The 22,700-nt window shown below is 38.9% G+C and overlaps 1 protein-coding gene across 1 annotated transcript; it reads left to right on the forward strand.

Annotated features, from left to right (window-relative positions):
• Positions 1–3,962: 3,962 nt before the first annotated feature.
• LOC142142996 (uncharacterized) lies at positions 3,963–21,785 on the forward strand. Its single transcript, XM_075200727.1, has 6 exons — positions 3,963–4,251; positions 5,664–5,759; positions 6,396–6,443; positions 10,747–10,915; positions 17,007–17,130; positions 21,303–21,785. The coding sequence occupies exons 1-6, from the start codon at positions 4,174–4,176 to the stop codon at positions 21,433–21,435; spliced, it is 648 nt and encodes a 215-aa protein (XP_075056828.1). The 5' UTR covers positions 3,963–4,173; the 3' UTR covers positions 21,436–21,785.
• Positions 21,786–22,700: the final 915 nt, after the last annotated feature.

The raw sequence follows: 22,700 nt of genomic DNA on the forward strand, positions 1-22,700 counted from the left end.
TACAGCTACAAACATCCTTCCCCCCAATTCACCTCAGTCTCATCTCCAGCTCTAAACCTCTAGATAAGAAACTCAAGGACCATGCATCAAATTCAGATATTTCTAGACAAGCGCGAGGAGAAAAAATCAATTTGCCACAGGTGGAAAAAACATCAGAGAAACCCCCCAAGTCTGCTAATTCATTCCCTGACAAATCCAAATGTCCCAAAGAATTTGGATGCAACATTAGCACTCTGACAAGTACGGCTACAATTTCATATGAGGGTCAAAAAGAATCTAGACTGGAAAAGCAAACTTGGCTGGAGATTCCAATTCCAAAGATAGGTTCCGATCGATTGTCTCCTGAAGTAGTCAAGGTTCCAGAATGTCACTCATGCAAGAATGAGAAAATAATCGGAAGCAATTATGACAAAATCCTTTTACAGACAAAGAGGGAAAAGGAGGCCTTGCAAGTGAGGGTTAATGAGTTAGAGGCTGAGCTGAGAAAACGAGAAGAAGTTGGTAAGAAAGATGAAGAAGAGCAAGAAGATGTCACCATCAAATTGGTGAGTTGGATTAACACTGACCATGTTTTTCCAGTATGCAACTATTTTTCAAGTTGTCTTTTCCAGTTTGAAGTGAAACAGGATTTAAGCAGCTAAAACAACAAAAATGATGTAAGTGACAGCGCTAATGTCCTTATAAATATAAATGAAATATAGTCTCTCAATATACAATTGTTCTGGGGATGAAAAAGTCCTTGTCCTAATATTCTTTTTCATGGGATGAAAATATGAATGAATACATTTCTCCAAAATTAAAAATAAGAATAAATTGGTTAATATAGTACTTTTTTGGTTAAATACTGCTTTTCACTCACATGAAAAAATTGGCAGCTGGTTTATGATTTTCATTAAACAGTATTACACTAGTGTGTGCTTCTCACTTTCTCCAGCACCGTGGTGGATCACAGTTTGTATTTGATAGGCCCATGATTTGTGTGGGAATATAGCACCTATTCATATACCAAGTATTAACCAATTTATAATTATTATTTTCTTTTGGAGAAATTTCTTCATTCACAGTTGCATCACATCAAAAAGAATATTAGAACATGGAGGTATATTTACTAATAGGTTTGAAAAAGTGGATATGTTGCCTATAGCAACCAATCAGATTCTAGTTATCATTTATTTAGTACATTCTACAAAATGACAGCTATAATCTGATTGGTTGCTAAAGGCAACATCTCAATTTTGTTCAAACCCGCAGTTTAGTAAGTATACCGCGAGGTCTTTTTCATCACCAGAATAATTGTATATTTAGAGACTATATTTCATTTATATTTATAAGGACATTACCATCACTTACTTCATTTTTGTTGTTTTGTGTTATCTTATAGGTAGAATGTGGAGGTACAGTGCGCTGCAATTGTCTTGTGGAGAAATTTTTTGGTTTAGTTTTGTATTTTTTAGAATTTTAGAAGATCGATGTTGTTTCAGAAGTTGATACTCAATTTATAATTGTAACATACTTAATAAGATGTGTGCAAGGGACCACAAGGTTCAGGCTGGGGTGCAGTGATGTGATCATCTTCCGTACTACTGCTTGTATGATTCAGGCATGTAAGTGGGAAGTTACTGGGGAGAGACAGCAACAAAACACTGTAGAAGAGAGGATGCCCATTCAGCTTTTACAAAAAGATATGTGTCCATGTTGTAGAATGTTCTTTATTTCTCCATTGTCTGGAGGTCAATGCACTCTATTAATCCTTTACTTTTATTTTATAAATGTTTGATTAAGATTGCATGTAGACTTAGAATGCCCCACGGCACATAACCTTTTTAATCTATGTCAAGTTTAAAAATGCTGTATATGCCATGATTCCCATTTATGGAGAAAAGTGAATAAAAATTAGTGGTTGAAATAATTGATACATCGTCTGTGTATACTCAACCTATCTTGATTTTATGAATGTTTTTTTTTTGTATGGGATCAGCCGAATGAAGGATGTCTTAGCATGGAGAGCTTTGAAACTAATCACAAGAATAAATATGCTTTTAATTGGGAAAACTATAGAAAACTGGAAGAGAGTAACAAAGACAAACAAGAGAAAATAGTGAGTAATTTAATTATATTGTAGTGCCTGTACCCAAAGCCATGTATACCTCTGGGGAAAACGATGGTGGAGTTGACAGGATTTCCCTTTTTCTTCATTGTTTTGTGATTGGCTATCTCAGTTAGCTGTCAGCACGGACAGCCAATCATAAATCAGAAAATACTCAGGAAGGAGCAGTAATGCTGCATACACTGCAAGTTGGTTGGAGCAGTGAGGAATGTTATTCATTCTTACATTCTTTACGTGATTTGCTATTTATACTTGTTACATAACACAAACATAGAAGAAAAACAAAGGAAATAGAATCTGTGACACTATAAAAATAGCTTCAGCTAACCCATCCCTTAGTTAAAACCGGTATAAGTGGATAAAAAGTTAATGTATATAACACAGACAGGTTAATGAATACACTACAGTAGTTTGTGAGTTCATTACATGATCCAGAGCAAAATGTATAATATATTGCATACAGAAATGAAGGTATTTTTTGTTTAGTATAGCCTAGAAGCTACATACTACAAGATACACTGTCCCACATAATACTGACATTCATACTATGCTAAAACCAGCACTGCCCACAATAAGGACACTTACACTACGATGTGTGGAGTAAAGCTGAGGGCAGACTCCAATACTGACAACTATTCTATGTTGCAGCCTACACAACAAACATTATTCATGCCTGTGCTACAATCAACATTAAACACAGTACTGATATCTGTGTTGTGCTATGACCTCCAGTAAACTGCTATCAAACACAATAGTTGCACCCACACTATGCTACAATGCACACTATCATCATCTTCATCATCATTTATTTGCAAGGTGCCACAAAACTCCACAGATCCTGACAGTCAGTACAACAAATTATGCAAACAACTCATACATGGAAACAGAACAAGGACATACAAGGGTGACATTGACATGAAACAGACGGCAGACAGAGTGCTACGCATAAGCGCTTTGTTGAAGTTTAATAATTTGACGAAGGTGGTAATCAATAATTTCTGTACACTACGATCATTTGTGATGCAATTAACACGCAATATAATTATTATCATAGCAACATTTACATATGTTTAACACAATGCAGGTAGCTCAGGATAGTAGCAAAGGAGGCACAGGAGCAGCAGTAGTTCAATATAGAAAATGGAGAGCCAGATCTTTACTGCTGCAGAAGTGAGCACGAAGAACAGGCATCTGACAGGAGAAACCAGACGGTTTAAATACCCCTCCATGATTCTGGGGCCAATGAGGAGCGAGTGGGAGGTCTGAAGGAGGAAGAGCGGATCTTTGCATGCACAGACCCGAGGGCAAGATGGCGCCCACCATTGGAGGATGCGGCTGAAACGCTGGGATCACTGCATACAGGAAGAGGGTTAGGGCATCGGTGCCCGTTTGCGGGGCCGGCGTGTGACAGGAGAGCTGGCAAATTTAATCCCGGGGACAAGACACGACTCAGCAGTCTATTTTCAATGGAAAAAAATGCAGTCGGCCGAGTGACCCAGCCCATGGTAGCCCACTATGGGACCGGCCCGGGGGTCAGGTGCCCCCCTGCCCCCCAGCCCAGCCTGCCCCTTCCCTTGCTGCAACTTATACTAAAATGTTCACACACACTATGGACACCCCATTGACCTTACTAATTGCTTAGTACACATTGATGCATATAACATAAGCCACTATACAGGTCTCCCATACCCAGTACAAAACTTTACATAAACTAACCATTTACATGGTTTTGCCTTAATGAAGTCAGTATCACATCTGTATCCAATCTGCTTCACTCTTATTGTCAAGTCATGAATGATTTTATAGTACAATACATCTTTATGTCACTTTTTTACATTTTACATATATTAAAACATTCCACCGGGAAACGGCTGAGTCACGTTTCCTTGTATGTGACTATTGTTATCTGTAAGTGTTTGTCATATTTACCTTCTTCTTGTTTTCTGCTGTAGGACTGTTTGCTAATAGAAATTGAAAAACTAAATACAAACCTCAATACAAGACTGCATGCTGAAAGAAGCCAGGAACAGTCGTTTAACAATAAGAAAAGCAAATTAGTTTCTGATATGGAAGACTTGAAGTCCCAGCTTGAGAAGGATAGGGAGCGTGAAACGCTGAAAGTCTACTGTCTGGAGAGAGAGAAGGTACAATGTACATGAGACATTATTTAATACCATAAGTATATTTTCTACAGTACCACTCGTCGTAACCAAATATCACCTGAGAATTTATAACTCAAACAGGAATAAGACCTTATATTTAGAAGCAATCTATTATTTTATCCCATTGCTAATTATGTGCTGTCTGATCAGATTTGAGAGATGTTTTATCATCAAACAAAATGTGCAAATGCCTCTCAGTTCTTGCTAGGTAGATCCAGGCCGGGATTAACAAGATGACCTTATCTTTTGGTATCAAGGTCGTATATACTTCAGTACACTGTAAATGTTCCTGTATTATCTTTCCATTTCGTTCAAAGGAAATACATGAGAAACCAATTTGTTATATCTTTTCAGATTATATTCCCTGATTTAGACAATATTTTATTTGAGAAAGGTACTTCAAGTAATAGGATAAAAAAAAGACATTTTTACCAACTATTGATAACCTTTAAGCATTAAATCCATGGCAAATATAATACATAGAATAAATCAAGGATTTAGAAAGTTATCCAGAGACTCTTTTTTTCCAAAGGACAAAGCAGGTTTAAGCCAAGTAGGAAAGTTACAAAATATTTATATATATATATTATATAAATTCCGATTTATACATAGCATCTATTCTACAGTACCTACAGTGTCTATTAAATTGACTTTACAGAAATATATATGTGTATTCTGAGCACTTTTGGTCCTTTGAGCAATACAGTTCTTTGCTGTTGGTGGAACAGAACATCACTATTACACTCTCCTATCTTGTAATGTTTTCATACGATATACTGGTAGAGGCTTATTAGGGACTATTATTTCACACAATTTGATTTATTACTATATAGCAAGTGGAGGCTTCAGATATCAATCAACACTAGACAAAAATGTAAAACACTGGGTAAATAATGGACATCCTGCAAATTCAACAAAATAAATACAAGTGCTGCATAGATTTGCAAGATGACATGGCCAGGGACTTCTATACCGTGTCTTCTGTTTTGATTGTTTATTGTTAAAAAAAAAAGTGTTCTGCAATTGATTATCACATATGGGCATCCTTAGTTGTATTAAAGAAAAGTATATTTTGAGAGCCTTACTGAAAAAAATAAAGGTAGTCCTATGTCTGAGGGATTTTTTTCCCTAAAATGTGTTGTTTGGCTAAGCCATATAACATGTTATATGATAATGGGATGACTGTGGAGTTTAGTTATGGCTGATGATGTTTATTTTACTTTATCCATTGATGTAACTTAATGCAAATGTTTGTTTCAGGAATGGGATCCTATATGCAGAAACCATTATTTAGACAGTTCCAGAAACCAAAACAATAAAAGAGTAAATAATTACAGATATTTGGTATTAAGGTCATAGACCCAGACATATCAAAAAAAAGTTTTACTTTACAGGTAGAAATCGTTACACAACTGGAGAATACAAATACTGAACTGGAGAAGCTGAAGAAAAGGCGTTCGTTAGTAATAGCTGAGTTACGTAAGGAAAAGGTATGTTAGACAATCTATCCATAATGGGCCTGAGTCATTAAGTAAGGCAAAAAGGGGGTAAATCTTCTCTGGAACAAACAATGTTACAATGCCAGGGGTGCAAATTAGTTTATTATTTTTCACATAAGTTTAATACTGACTGTTTTTTCATCTAGAACACAAATACTTGATAGCTTTATTTTTACACTGAAATTTAAAAAGTGCTCATTACTTTCAAATCGACCCAGCCTGGAACTGTGTAAGATAGCGCCTCTCCCCGGAGCTGCAAAAAAGCTACTAACTGGTTTCTGTGTCCTGGAGAAACCATCAGTATATGATTTGTAACTCTGACTGTCCGGCGCTGTGGAGTTTTGAGGCACCTTACAAATAAACTATGATGACCATTGTTATTATTAATGATGATGATGATGATCATTGTTATTATTAATGATGATGATGATGATCATTGTTATTAATGGTGAGGATGATGGTGATGATAAATATTATTAATGGTTAGGAGGATGATGATTAATGGTGAGGATGATGATGATGATGATCATTGTTATTAATAGTAAGGATGATGATGATGATGATCACTGTTATAAATGGTGAGGATGATGATCATTGTAATTTTGAAGATTGTATGTTCCTCTACAGGATTGCTGTTTACTGGAGATTGAAAAACTGAAAGCTTATTCTGAGAAGGTACACACGTTTCAATATTATGTTTCTAGATCTTTTATAATTTGGAGAAAAAAAGTATTATCAAACTGTATTCTTAAATAAATATAGCGGAATAATGTAATTGAATTCACTATATACACAGTAATTATGCAAATGTCAATATTTATCAGGTTTGAATATTTATATTTACACATTTTTGGGGTATTTTCATTGTACGACACGTTAATCGGTTTTTAATATTGCTAAATGCAGCTGATTTTAGTTATATGTTTATTTGTAATACTTTCATCACTATCACGTACTCATACTTAGGGGCCTACTTATCGAACAAAAGAAAGCCCTGTTTTCACCTCAGATAAGACTCTTTTTTATTTTTCCCTATGGCTTAATGCCGGCTATAGCGCTGCTATCACCAGTAGTTAGCCAGTTTTTCCTCTCCATTAGTTAATGCAATCTTAGCTTCCCAAATTCATTGGTCATCAATGCATAAATAATTACATAAAGGTATTAATTTTGTGTGCTGTGTGCATTAATGTGAGAAGGTTACGAGTACAGAAAAAAAATATACTGAGACTGTGCAGAATCTCCAGCTCGCATGCTCAGTTATTTTAGTATAGGACAACCAGGAAAGGATAATAGCCGCTGCTGTGATAAGACTGGGTGAAAGTTAAATCAGGAGATGAAAGAAGTCACCACGGCTCCCCGGCACTGTCCCGGGGAGTTCAGTTTGATCATTTGCTGTGAAACACTGTTTTGCCCCCTGTGATTAGCAATGATGCAAATAATACTGTTTATTGCCACATATTTATAAATATACGTGAAAGTTTACATTTAGGACACTCATTTCTCTTCATGTTTCATTTGTTAGCACTAGGGTAATAGTACCTGATATATGGGTTAATGCAGTCACTACTGTGAACTATAAGGAAATTGGACGTCAGTGAGAATTGCCGTGACTGGAAAGTGCAATTAATATACCTATGTAAATTAGATGATGTTTTAGCCCTTTATTACACTAGTACTATTGTTGACATACATTAATCACTTTTTCTACAATTTTTATAATTATGTTTTGGCATACTGTGCATACTTTTGTGTTTATGTAGTGTGAGAGAATTGCATACCTCCAGCTGATTTCAGTGGGGCAGTTCCAAATTTAGAGCTCTTTCCCGCTGACGTAGTGCAGTTACCAGCTGGCTATCTACTAGCAAAGTTTGCTGGCGTTTGTAGTTTCACAACACCTGGGGAGCTACAGGTCGACCAGGCCTGCAATAGTGAGATAGTCATGTTTGTCTGTCTCTAGCATCAATGGTCACCAAAATTAAGGATATATTTTACAGTAGTTTCAGTATTCACAGCATTCATGTATCTATATTTGTATACTACTTGAGAAACCCGGTGGTAACCAGGGGTGGGCTGGGGCGGAGGGCAGGGGGCATATGCCCCTCGGGCCAGACCAAAAAAGACTATTTTGGGCCGGTCCCTGCCTAGTGTCTATTGGTGACTGGCCCCTCCTCCGCTACCAGCCACCTTCTCCTATTGTCCGCGGTCCGTCCCCCATCTGTCCCACTTTGTGTGGCCTCCTATTGCTGCCAAATGGGACGCGCACCACGTGACAGGTGCCATCCCATGTGTGGAGTAGGAACTTCAGCGCGCAGTGCAGCTGGAACAACGTATGTGCCAGCGGGGGTGGGGAGGTGGTATGTCAGTGTATTGTGTGTGTGCCAGTGCATTGTGTGTGTGTGTGTGTTTGTGTGTGTGTATTGTGTGTGTTTGTCAGTGTATTGTGTGTGTGTGTATTTGTCAGTGTATTGTGTGTGTGTGTGCATGTTTGTGTGTGTATCAGTGTATTGTGTGTGTGTCAGTGTATTGTGAGGGTTCCACTATATATTGTGTGTGTTTGAGGGGACCACTATATATTGTGTGTGTGTGAGGGGACCATTATATATTGTGTGTGTGTGAGGGGACCACTATATATTGTGTGTGTGAGAGAGGGCCACTATATATATATATATATACATATATATATATATATATATATATATATATATATTGTGTGTGTGTGAGAGGGGGCCACCATATATATTGTGTGTGTGCCAGTATATATATTGTGTGTGTGAGAGAGGGCCACTATATATATATATATATATATATATATATATATATATATTGTGTGTGTGTGTGAGAGGGGGCCACCATATATATTGTGTGTGTGCCAGTATATATATTGTGTGTGTCAGTATATATATTGCGTGTCTGTATACGCCATATTGTGTGTGCCAGTATATTGTGTGTGTGGGGGGGGGGGGGGGGGTGGCAGTATATTAATGTAATATGTGTGTGTGTGGGGGGGATTGGCAGTATATTAATATAATGTGTGAGGGAAGGGGGATCCTAATATAATGTGGGAGGTAGGCTGTTTCATTTAATGGTGGAGTGCAGGTGGGGGCTAATTATGGGTGCTCTTTGTATTGTTTCGATGCAATATCAATAAAGTGCATTTAACCCTAAAACAAATAATCCTATTAGTATATAGTCCAATGCAAGAACAAGCCCTTTTGCTGGAAAAAAACATCAGTTTTTTGAAGCAAAAGGGCTTTTTGCATTTTGATAAATCAGCCCCTGTGTTCAGTACTGTAATAAAACATTATATAATCTATTGTTATAATATGATTTATACTCTATTATAATCAGCGAGGTATGTAAACAAACAAACAAAACTGCTGTAGGGAGAAGGAACATAAAATAAAATGCAATATAAAGTGATGTTTGTTTTTTGTTCTATTTTTTTGGTTTGTATTATTTAAGATTTATCATTTATAATAATAAAGTATCGCTGGGTTAAGCAACACTAAAATTGCCTCTTTTTATATTGCTAAATATATATTGTACATAAGACCACACTTTAAAGATGGGCCGCTACTTATAGGCCAGTGTATGTGCTTGCCCCTCGGGCTAATGTCTGCCAGCCAGCCCCTTTCGGTAACTGCCTTAAATTAAAGTGAAATGTAATGATTAAATTACTTTATTAACAGAATTTAATAACTTTTTTATACACTATATCACATGTAAATTTTTTAACAATGGGGTATAATGAATAAATCACTATTATCAATGACTATATTAAAGGAATTAAAGTATTTATTTATACATTACAATGAAAGCATAACTTCTGCCATCGAAGTTACATCGCTGGGCATGTTCCACGCAAGACGCGCTGATATATGTGGCTGCAAATACCTGTCAGTTTCTAGACCACCCAGCAGGTCATATCTTTCGGGTCCCCAGCAGGGCTGCAAATAACTGTCACAGTTTCCAGACCACCCAGCAGGTCACAGTTTCCAGAGCAACCAGCAGGTGCACAGGTGTATTGCCAACTGTCACATTTTTTGAGGACAGTGGTAATGCATTTTTGTAAATGCCATTTTGCGAAATAATGCATCTGATTCCGCCAATATTTTTCTGCAAATCTACAGATCAAGACCTTTAATTTGGTATATCATGTGCCTTGCTCAGACAACGTCATCATAGAAATAAGTCACTCATAAAAGTCGTACTTATGCTATTAATACATCTATCCCGGGCTATAGGAGGGACAGGCTTAAAATAAAAATAGGTGGATTTTAGCCAATTTGCGGGTGGAGTTTGGTCAGAATTTGGGCAGGGCTTATTTTGACCCACTTTCGGGATTCTAAATGGTAAAAGATATGGCTTAATGTAGATAGTCCAATAAAAACATATACTGATATTGGTATATTTGCTTCAGTAGACTATATTTGGTTGTATGTATGTATTAAGAATAGATACACATTGGGCCTGATTCATTAAGGATCTTAAATTAAGAAGTCTCTTATTTAAGTCTCCTGGACAAAACCATGTTACAATGCAAGGGGTGCAAATTAGTATTCTGTTTTGCACATAAGTTAAATACTGACTGTATTTTCATGTAGAGCACAAATATCAACTTTAAATTTCAGTGTACAAGTAAGCTATCAAGTATTTGTGTGCTACATGAAAAAACAGTCAGTATTTAACTTATGTGCAAAACAGAATACTAATTTGCACCCCTTGCATTATAGCATGGTTTTGTCCAGGAGACTTAAATAAGAGACTTCTTAATTTAAGATCCTTAATGAATCAGGCACATTGTTTGCATTTGTTTTGTGTCAATCATTTCGTAGTGTAGGGAAATAGAATTTTTTTTTCACAAAATACACATTTTAATTCCCTTTTAAAAGTCCAGAGTCATATACTGAATAACTTTTTAAAGTATAAATGACTTAAATGTTGGTACCCAACTGTTACTCCTTGAATTGTGCTGCAGGTGAAAACAGAGAACTTGTCACTGTCAGAATCTATTAGGGTCCTGCAGCAGGAACTGGAGAAGAGGTCGATGTCTTCCTGTTTTAGTCCCCAGGTGTACACAGCCAGAGCTGATGTCCTGCTTATTTCTCACCAGACTTTTCCAGAAAACGCTCATGCAGGTGCCACAGGTAATTGACGAAGATATTTTATTGTTGATGTTTGCTGTTGTGATTGTGTGTTGTGAGCAGAACAGGTCGAATAACTTTCCTATAGGAACTGGAAATATTGTTCAATAAACTCCAATATAATCTAGAACATTATAATTTCTTACTGATAATCTATTTAACTGTTTGCACTATTGAACTGCATACTTAGTTTGTTATCTCTAGGGATATGTAGGACATTCCAGAACAAAATGCCAAAGGGTTATATTTTGAGTTATAAAACCCACCCCATACAGCTTCTAAATTTAGATTTCACTATCACCTGATGCCGGCAGCTGGACCAAGTCATTCTGAGAAGTCAGATAATACGTCTGTTATAAAGCAGATGGCTGTACACTCAGTTGAATCCTACAGCATGAGACATGACCACCTGATTGGTTGGTCACAGCTCCTGTCTGATCAGTTGCCACATTTACTTCCTTAGCCTTACACCGACCATTATAGTTGCTTAGACATAAGTACTTGGTGGCAACTGAAAGTTGCTTTGTCTCAAATGGCATGTACCCCTACCAAACTGCGTCACAGGTGCATTTTATTTATAACACTGTAACAAGTCCAAATCTGTATATATTTTGACCAGTACAGTTCATAATAATATACAATAGAGTCCTATGTTACTATATAGAGCATAACAATCATTTAGAAATCCCCCATGTGACTGGATCACTGATAAATAACTTATGGTATAAATTTATTTAAAGTAAATAGCACAGAGCGCTTATTTATATAATCGCACATGCACTTATTTTTGATATTGTATATATTTTGAGATAGGAAATCGTTATTTCTGAGACCAGGGTAGAAAATAGTTTTTTCTATTTTAACCTTTCTAAAGCAAATGCCTTATTTCTGATGTATATATCTGATACAATGAGCCTTTGTTTACAAAGTCTTTTGTGTATTGGGATGTGTTTTGTATGGAAGTGTCATTGTTTGGGGCTTATAAGGTTGCTAGTGGAAACCTTCAATTAGGCCTATGAGGAGGGAGTCTGATAGCAGGAAAAACCTGCTCTGGCCAAAGGCCCAGCATGGGGTGGTTACTGTGTGGCCTTTTGTCAGAGTGTGCAAACCTTTCTGAACATTGTGAACAGCATGTGATGCATGGCATCACAGCATCTCTAGAATTTCATAGATAAGTGTAAATATTGTTGGCTTTGCAATGCATGTAAATCCATGTTTGTGTAAACACATTACATAATGATTATAAAAATAGCCTGTGTCTAAACTGTATAAAAGGCACTGGCTTGTATTGAAAACTTGTTCTTTTGATGGAGAGCTGGTAGACAATTCCTACACCAGGAACAGACTTTTGAAATGACATATATAGAAGCATCCTTTTTACCATAATGAGTACAAGGAATCCTAGTTGTGCACGGTTGTCCCCAGTAACAGGTATACACAGATATACATGTAACGGGTTGGGTACAAATTAACGATCGTTGTAAGACCGACACTTAGTTTAACAACAAAAAATGTCCGAAGGTGACTTCGGTGACATAAAAAAAGTAGACTGACCCAAATAATGACATCTGAACTATCTGACAGTGTTGTGCAAAATCCCGAGCACAAGTAATGACGGCACAGCGTTTTTACGTAATTTAAAATGGCAACCGCCATATTAAAAGTTTTAAAGCAGCAATGGCAGCTCCTGAACTCTAATCCGATCCCTAACCTTAACCCAATGCCTAACCCAAACCCGATCCCCTAAGCCAGGGCCGGACTGGGACTAAAAATCAGCCCTGGCATTTAAAGCACACAGGCCCACGTGTTGTGGGCTCCATGCACTATAATGTTGCACACTGATGCTGGCGCAGTACAACATGATGTAGTATGAGTGTGTGTGGTGGGGGGGTGGGGTATTTATTTCTCCTAATGACCCTCAACATTACATTGTTAGCCCCCATATTACATCAATAAATACCATGACAATACATTATTAGTACCCAAATTACAGCAATAAATAACCCCCCACACACACTCCTACTACATTGATACCCACCCACATTACAGCAACCCACATCGCCCCCACATTACAGCAATCAGCATCATCCCCCACATTACAGTATCCAGCATCACCCCCATTCCAGCAACCAGCATCACCCCCACATTACAGCAACTGGCATCACCCCTCCCTCCCCCACATTACAGCAACCAGCATCACCCCCACATTCCAGCAACCAGCATCACCCCCCCACATTACAGCCACCAGCATCACACCCCACATTACAGCAATCAGCATCATCCCCCACATTACAGTATCCAGCATCACCCGCATTCCAGCAACCAGCATCACCCCCACATTACAGCAACTGGCATCACCCCTCCCCTCCCCCACATTACAGCAACCAGCATCACCCCCACATTCCAGCAACCAGCATCACACCCCACATTACAGCAACCAGCAACACCCCCCCACATTACAGCATCCGGCATCACCCCCACATTACAGCAACCGGTATCACCCCCCACATTACAGCAACCAGCATCACACCCCACATTACAGCAACCAGCATCACACCCCACATTACAGCAACCGACATCATCCTCACATTACAGCAACCGGTATCACCCCCCACATTACAGCAACCAGCATCACACCCCACATTACAGCAACCAGCATCACACCCCACATTACAGCAACCGACATCATCCTCACATTACAGCAATACCCTATCATACTTATTAGCAATACTAAGCCCCAAACACACTACAACATTGCCACCACCACGCCACCCCATATTACAGCAATACCACCAATTATACAGGCGCCACTGTAGGAAACCAATGTTTTGCTTTTTTAAAATCTCCCACAATATAGCAACAACAGAATACTTACACACATATAGGTAACAGGTATCCTTTTCCCTTGATTAAATAGTAATGGCAGAATTTTCATGAATCATTCCCCATGAAATAAAACTCTAACAAATATATCAGAAAAAACATAACTATTGAATGATCATTTGAACCCACACGGCCGCATTAAAAGTATTTCCATCTACAGAAAAATGTCAGAGAAAAATATTTTTTTATACTACAGTAACTGGTTATGCGTCCTTTCTATTCATTTTAAATAACACAGTATATTAATTAAGGGGGATAGAGGAGGTGGGTGAGAGATAATTAGATGTGATCTATCAGTTTGATTAGATAGGAAACATTTAGATTATTTACCTGGAGACATCTACCCCCTTGACTCACAGGCAGGGCTGACAAGAGGAATTTTGGGCCCCGATACAGCAACTTCTTTGGGCCCCTGTCATATTCAACAATGAGAGACTTGCCTTTGGCAGAAGTTTATATTATGCCACACCGTAGTGCCCCCAGGTCATATTATGCCACATAATATTACCCTCAATTCATATTTGGCCATGCAGGAGTGCCCACAAATCATATACCATACAGTATTATGCCACAATAGTGCCCCCAAATAACATCATGCCATACAGTAGTGCCCCCAAATAACATTATGCCATACAGTAGTGCCCAGACAAAAAACTCATTCACAAATAAAAATTGGTTCAGCATATCAGATACTAGAGTGTGAGTCCCAGGAGCAGCTTAATACACCATTTACAATGCAAACAAAAATAGATACATTGACACAATCACAGATAAAATTTAAGACAAGCAGTGTTTTTTCCTCTTAATTAAAAGTCTATGTACAGATAAGTATGGAAGAAAATTACAGCGCAATAATGAGCAATGCATAGTGTTTTAAACATCATTGGATACACAGTAGTGCCCCCAGTTCAACAAAGGATGGTTAAAAACATATTGCACATGAGAAAATATATGAACTTACCTGATTATGGCATCCTGTGTTCTGTATTCCTACTGGGAGCGCTGGGCAATGAGGGATCTGCAGCTGTCAGCTCACACAGCCAGTCGGGAGCAGGGGCCGAGGGCAGTGGTCAAAGTGGAAATTTAGAAATGGGGGTATGGAAAATATAAGTGAATGGAGTATGAAGGCTTGATTTTTTATTTTCTTTTAACACTTGTCCCCTCTGTGCATTCCCATTCTTCATTACTACTTGTGTTTTATGATGGCTGCTTGCCTGACATTCCCATTCTTAAGATGTCTCTCCCTTTACACTTTCTTTTACCTATGCCCCTGCACCATCTTCTCCTTTGTCCCTCTCATTTTACTCCCTGCATTCCCTTCCCCCCCCCCGCGACCCCCGTGCAAAAATCCGCATTCCCCCCCCCCCTGCGAAAATCACGGCACCCCCCGACTCCCGTGCGAAAATCCGCGCTCCCCCTGTGCCTGTTCTGTTTTCCCTCCCTTAGGATGTAAGCTCAAATGAGCAGGGCCCTCTTCCCTCCTGTCTCCCTACTTGTTCTTCTGCTCCATGTTTACTGCATTAGCCAGCCTGGAGTTTCTGAAGTATTGGTATTTTGTTTATTGTTTTGTACTATTTTACCCTGTTTAGTCTACTGTTTTTACTGTGTACGGCGCTGCGGAAACCTTGTGGTGCCTAACAAATAAAGGATAACAATAATAATAATAATAAATATAGACAGAACTTACCCCTAGACTATAAAGACAATGTTTGTTTCTAGGGCATGAGGTTACTACAGGGCAGAAGTGTGGGCCCCAGATATTCCATAAATTCAATTGTGAATCACTCATTTGGGGCCTCAGAAAAATGGCACCATGATACTTCTGATTCTAGAACAATAGAACACTGACAATTGTAGACCCACAGCATACTGATACTTGGGTTCCAAGTTAATTATAAATTAAGCACCTTTAATAGCCATTTTCTGCTTCTCTGTCTATAGAAAATTATTTTGCTTAGTGACATATGAATAATTTTGACGATTTACAATCAGTCAAGAACTTCTCTTACAATGCTCTCTAAATAGTTACTAGGAATCTGGCTCTATAGTGATGATGATGATGGTGGTTCTTATTCAGTCAACTCCAGTATCCATTCAGCCACTGAATCAAAAGTAGACGGGCTCTAGTAACCTGTATAATTTTTCACTGTGCTGATGTCAATTCTGTTATTTATGCTGAGCTTATGTTTTGTTTTCGTCCATCAATCCTAATAATGAGTTTATTTTACTCAGCAGTCAATAACTTACAAATTTTGTGAGGGTTTACACATTCTTAATAGAGTACCAAAATACCTACTGCTTGATAGCTAAAACCCATTGTGTCATCTTTTTGTAGACACATATTCTTTCCAAGTGTTTTGTACTGTAGACATAGCAGCCAGCCATGCATATCTAACTACTGAAATGTCTTAGCAAATTAATTTTTCTTGCTTGTGATATTCTCCTTTAGCAAACACAATGAAAGGTCACGTAAGCTCCATTAGTTGAACGCAATTGTGTGTGCTTGGCTCTACGCTTTCTATAAATAATTTTTTTGTCAAAATAATGCCTTTCTAAGCCATGCAAATGTGTTTTTAATTAAATAACAACAAGGTAGCGTTTATCACATTAGTCATATGAGAATGCATTTGCATTGGAGGTTAACGTCCAAATCATTTCTGTGACTCTCCATTTGTTTATTAATTACTCCCCCTCCCTACATATTCTTCAGACATCCAATGAGGCTGCGAACAGAGCTGGACTAAGATCAAATGGTGCCATGGCAGGTTAGCAGGGCCCTTCCTCTTAGCTTCTCCCATCCACTCCCAGCCCCTTTGCACACACTGTTGGTCCCATTACCACTGTCACTGCTAGCACATTGCACAGACCCAACACCTATTGCATCTACCAGTAGCACCCGATCAGGACGGGTTCTCTTTGTTCCTGAAGAGAAGGGGCACATGACCCTGAGGCCACTACATAACCGGTGTATCTGTCATATGGAAGTTCCTGATAAAAGCAGACACAGCCACCAGGACCACTGGCCCACACTCAGGGGCAGGCTGGGCTGGGTGGCTGCCCTTGGCCTTGGTCACTGGGCCACCTGCATTTTTTTCCCTTTAAAATGTTCCTAATAGGCTGCTGAGTGGAGTCCTACCTCCCGGACTACAACTTGCCAGCCCTTCCCTGCCCACACCCCACTTATTTATGAATCTGTGTTTGTGTCTTTCAGATTATAAATTCCCTGAGATTTGCAGCTGTGGCCGAACCCTTCAGAATTTAAGTTCATCTTCCAATAAAAGTGCAATGACAAAAGTAGAGGAAGATGTCACAGTGAAAGAGATCTACAGGCAGATGTAAGAATATCATTTTTTTTTTTCTTTTATTTGTGTGTCTTTCCTTGACATTTGCTTAGTTCTCGCCATTTTATTTTTCCAGGCAGAAAAACACCAGTCATAGAAGCCGTCACAACCTTAAACAATGCAGATTTATGTCACGCATGAGCACTTCAGTTCTCGTAGCTGTGTGACAGGGAAACAGCATTTCCACTGAAAGCTATGTGTCACTAGACAAAATTGTGACAGATCCATAAACACTAGTGTGACACTAGCTTAAGGATGAAAACACCATATCTAATTTAACCTCACAGTAGCTTTTGCCCCAGCGTGTAGTGAATAATCATCAGCATTTATTTATCTATATAGTGCCAGCATATGAAGGTAGTCTGATTATAAACTCTTTAGTTTAATGGCACCAGAATCATATAATGGGTAATTATAAAACATATTAATTTACCAAAAATATTTTTTTTCCCATTGAACTTAAAACAAGGTACAGAGGAGAATACAAAGAGGAAACAATAGTGTGGAATGAATGGCAACTCTGGTTTAAAATAGTTCAAGAAGGGTATGGAGGGTCGTGGTGGGAAAGGCTAGATAGATAATGATAGAGGAAAATCGGGGAAGACATGAGGAGGGGGTACAAGGAAGAAGTCCACGGAATTCACGCATGCATCCTGGGTGATATCAGTTCCAATTTTCTTACGCGGTATCCAGTGTCATCTTAACAGCATTATAGGCCACCCTGGGAAAAGCAGTGCACTGGGGCCCTACCTACACAACCACTCACAGGAATAAAAATGTAAATTATCGATAAACACATTTTTGTGTGTATCCTTTGCTTAGATTGTAAAACTGTGAAATGTGTTGTGGTCACAAAAGTATAAATGGTAACATAGTAACATAGTAACATAGTTGATGAGGTTGAAAAAAAGACACCAGTCCATCAACCTATTTTGGATCTTCTGCGATCCTGCACTTATATATGAAATTAATCCAGAGTAGGCAACCGCCCATCTGTTTCAATTTTGAAAATCCCCCCAGACTCAATATTGCAATCCAATTTTTACCCTATATCCACTACTATCCTTTATTTTAAATTAACGGTCGTATCCCTGGATACACCTTTCCGCTAAAAATTTGTCTAACCCTTTCTTAAACATATCTATTGAATCTGCCATCACAACCTTCCCTGGCAATGAATTCCATATCTTGACTGCCCTTACTGTAAAGAACCCCTTTCTTTGCTGGTTGTGAAATTTCCTCTCCTCTAACCTTAGGGGATGACCACGTGTCCTGTGTATGATCCTTGGGGTAAAAAGTTCCCATGAAAGCTCTCTGTATTGACCCCTAATGTATTTGTACATAGTAATCATATCTCCCCTTAGACGCCTCTTTTCTAAAGTAAACATGCCTAAACTGGCTAACCTTTCCTCATAACTTAATGACTCCATACCCTTTATCAATTTTGTCGCCCTTCTCTGAACCCTTTCTAGTTCCAAATTATCTTTTTTATAGAGTGGTGCCCAGAACTGTACTGCATATTCAAGATGAGGTCTTACCAACGATTTATACAGTGGCAAAATTACACTGTCTTCTCTTGCATCTATGCCCCTTTTTATGCATGCCAATACTTTGTTTGCCCTTGCAGCTGCTGCTTGACATTGAGCACTATTGCTAAGTCTACTGTCTACGAGCACTCCCAAATCCTTTTCCATTATAGATTCTCCCAAATTAATTCCATTTAATTTATAGATTGCGTTCTTGTTTTTGATCCCTGAATGCATAACCTTACATTTATCTGTGTTAAACCTCATATTCCATTTAGCCGCCCAATCCTCCAGTTTATTTAAGTCCCTCTGTAGAGATGCTACATCTTGCTCTGATTTTATTACCTTACAGAGTTTAGTGTCATCTGCAAAAATAGAAACTTTACTCTCTAAACCATCACCAACTGGTCATGAAGCAGTTAAAGATCTTGCCCCTTCTGCTTTACCCTGAACCTGATCCTTATGTGTCAGGGTGACCAACAGATAACAGTCAGTCACTCAATAGTTATATTGATATCCAGTCCAGATTTCTCTCCCTCCACTCCACAGCCACTGCCCTCACTAAAGTCACTAATGATCTTCTCTCCGCTTAATCTAAGGGACACTTTAGTATTATTATTATTATTATTATTATAACCATTTATTTATATAGCGCCACTAATTCCGCAGCGCTGTACAGAGAACTCATTCACATCAGTCCCTGTCCCATTGGGACCTACAGTCTAAATTCCCTAACACACACACACACAGACACACAGGGTCAATTTAGTTAGCAGCCAATTAACCTACCAGTATGTTTTTGGAGAGTGGGTGGAAACCAGAGCACCCGGAGGAAACCCACGGAAACACGGGGAGAACATACAAACTCCTCACAGATAAGGCCATGGTGGGGAATTGAACTCATGCCCAAGTGCTATGAGGCAGAAGTGCTAACCACCGTGCTACCCATCTCTTTTTCTCCGGTTTTGGTGACTGAGATTGACGGCCTGGTAGTATTGATCAAAGATCAGGAGTTCATACTCCAGGGACACAGCTGTTTTAGCTAGACAAGAGCTCCTGCCATACAAATTCTCCACAGATCTTTTGAAGGGAGAACAGGAATGTCCCCAGTACTAAAACTGGAAGCGTTTGAAAGAGATATAAAATACTGGGGAGGACATTCATTTTAATCATGCTTATCTTGCCAAACCATGAAATGTAGAGGGGATCTCATTTAGCAAGGTCACGTTTCATGGAGTCTAAGATGGGGATAGAGTTAGTTTGAAAAACTGTGCTATACTCTTTGGTGATGAGGACCCATAGGTACTGTAAATATACAATTGACAGTTCTCTCCTTTTGCAAACTCTCCAATCTGCAGGCCTCTTTTTTGCCTCCACCTCCCCTCTCTTCCTGTACTTGTCGGTGTTCCCCAACTATCCATTCTTACCCCCCTGCTCTTCTCCCTCTACACTTCCTCTCTTGGGAATTTCTTCACCCACTTATATGGCGATGACACCCAAATCTATCTTCTTCCCCTGACCTCTCTCCTTCCCTTATGTTTCTGTCTTCTCTTGGCCATCTCATTCTGGATATCCCAGCACTTTCTTAAACTGAAGACTAAAAAAATCATCTCACATTCAGTCCCTCTCCAAATCATGCCGCCTCTACCGAATTAATTTATAACTTTACACCCTCACCTACAAAGCTCTTATCCAATGCCCCTTACATATCCAGCCTCATCTCTACCCACACTCCTTCCTGCTCCCTCCACTCTGCCAACAAACGCGGACTCACTACTACACTGATTACCTCTTCCCACTCCACTTCACTGGCTGCCCCCCACCTGTGGAACCACTTCCTAACAAGTTAGCCTCTTCTCTCCAAGGCTGCAAGTGTGCCTTGATAACTAATTTCTTAATTCAAGCTTATCAGCCCTCCTTATTCCTTTGCCTCGGGTATAAACTGCCCCACTTTGTGCCACTCTGTATGTGTCTTCCCCTTCCCTTTAGGATGTAAGCTCTCACGGGCATTGCCCTATTTCTTCATGTTGTCCCTTTCTCACTGCATCAATCTATGTACCTCAAGGCCTGCTTCCCTAGCCCAGTTTTCTTGAGTCCAGGCCTGCTTCACATTGGACATTACCATCACTCTAACTCACAGTCCTGTAAATAACGATCTGCATTACAAAGTCATCTGTGTATAATGTGTTGAATAGTTTACGTCTGGTCTTTGCATAATTTTGTTTTCCGTATTATGTCATGTGTTATGGATTGTTGCTGTGTGTGGTACACTACTATGAACGTGTGCTGTGCTACGGACCTTTTCTGGCACCTTATAAATCAAAGAATATATATATATACATATACATACTCGCATACATATATGTGTTTTTGTTTTTAATAGAGTGTTTTAACAGCCATACTAATTACCATGAATGCATCTCCGAAATAGAAAGCATGTATAATACAGGATTATAATGATATATGTATAACAAAGACTTATTTTCTAGGCTTAAGTTACTAGTAAAAGAAACAACTAGTTCTATTATTTAACAGTGAAAGATATACATGTTCTACTAGTCTCCAGTTCAAGTGGCCAAACAATTGACTGCTGCAAAAAAGGTTCAGATCCTTACCGCTATCTTGGTTCCATCCCTGTAGGAAACGAGAAAGGAACCTATTACTCGATGTCATGGTTATCATGTACGAGAGAAGATGGTTCGTAGAAGAAGCTGTCCCACACGTCAGACGGGCCCTCAGAAAATGTGGAGCACTATCACTTCATACAGATTAGAAGTAGAACATATGACATGTCACAAAAGTTCCACCTCTAATGTGTTGTGAAAGTATCACAATGGGGATCCTATGCTACATTAGTGATACCAGGTCCAGAACGGACAGTGTTTTTGGTAATATTTTCCAGGAATATTTAGAAGCCTCAAATTGCAATGCTGCTTATGTGGGTTTTTTTGTTTTTGACTTTTAATGTGAAATTAAATGGAAGATATGTAGTTACACAATAGTTACTAACACATTAAAACAAGTACAGTAGATTGACATGGACATACTATGTGATGACTGAAGATACTGACACATTATAGTTAATACTTTTTTACTTCGGGAACCAAGTGAACTTCAGGACTGGACCACTAATTGCAAAATACTATGCGTATTGTCACTATATTTTTCTGCATTTCTTCATAAAATGTATGGTTATAACCTTTTCTACACAGAAAAATTAAGTGTTTTGCTTATTTTATTTATTACTGCGTGCTCTAGATATTATTATTATTATTATTATTATTAATTTTTATTTATAGGGCGCCACAAGGTGTCCGTGGCGCTGTACAGGGACAAAACGAATTACAATACAAGGTGAGACAGCACAGTACAGTAAACAGTAAGCACAGTAACTCAGTAAGCTCAATGCACAGCTAGAGAGGGTAGGGAAAGGGGGAGGGAGGATTGGCAAACAACGGAGCTCAAGAAGGAGGGGGCGGAAGACAGTGAGACCCCCAGAGGGGACGGGGGGAGGAGGGTCGTCGAGGAGGAGGGCAAAGTAGCTGGAGAGCAGAGTTAGAAGTGGTGGAAACAGGAGGAGAGATGGCCCTGCTCAGAGGAGCGTACAATCTAAGGGAAGGGGTGGACAGACAAAGAGACGCAGGGGAGAGAGGGAGAATAGAGGGGCGGGGAAGGGGAAAGAAGGAGGAGAGGCAGCAGAAAAGCTAGGGAGTTAAGTGGGAGACTGAAAGGCTTTAAGAAAAAGGTGGGTTTTTAAAGCCCGTTTAAAACTGGACAGATTAGGGGAAGTTCTGATGGAGGGAGGGAGCTTGTTCCAGTGGAGGGGGGCAGCGCGGGCGAAGTCTTAGATACCAAATTTAGCTATGTGTATATATGTATGTATATATATATGTATGTATATATATATGTATATATATATATATATATATATATATATATATATATATATATAGTAAAAGAGTGTATCTAAATATGACATATCTTCTTTTACTCAACAAGATGCACACAATAATGTTTTCTAAATAGGTAGCTTTCAGC

This window comes from Mixophyes fleayi, chromosome 3 (assembly GCF_038048845.1).
Source record: "Mixophyes fleayi isolate aMixFle1 chromosome 3, aMixFle1.hap1, whole genome shotgun sequence".
Taxonomy (NCBI): Eukaryota; Metazoa; Chordata; class Amphibia; order Anura; family Limnodynastidae; genus Mixophyes; species Mixophyes fleayi.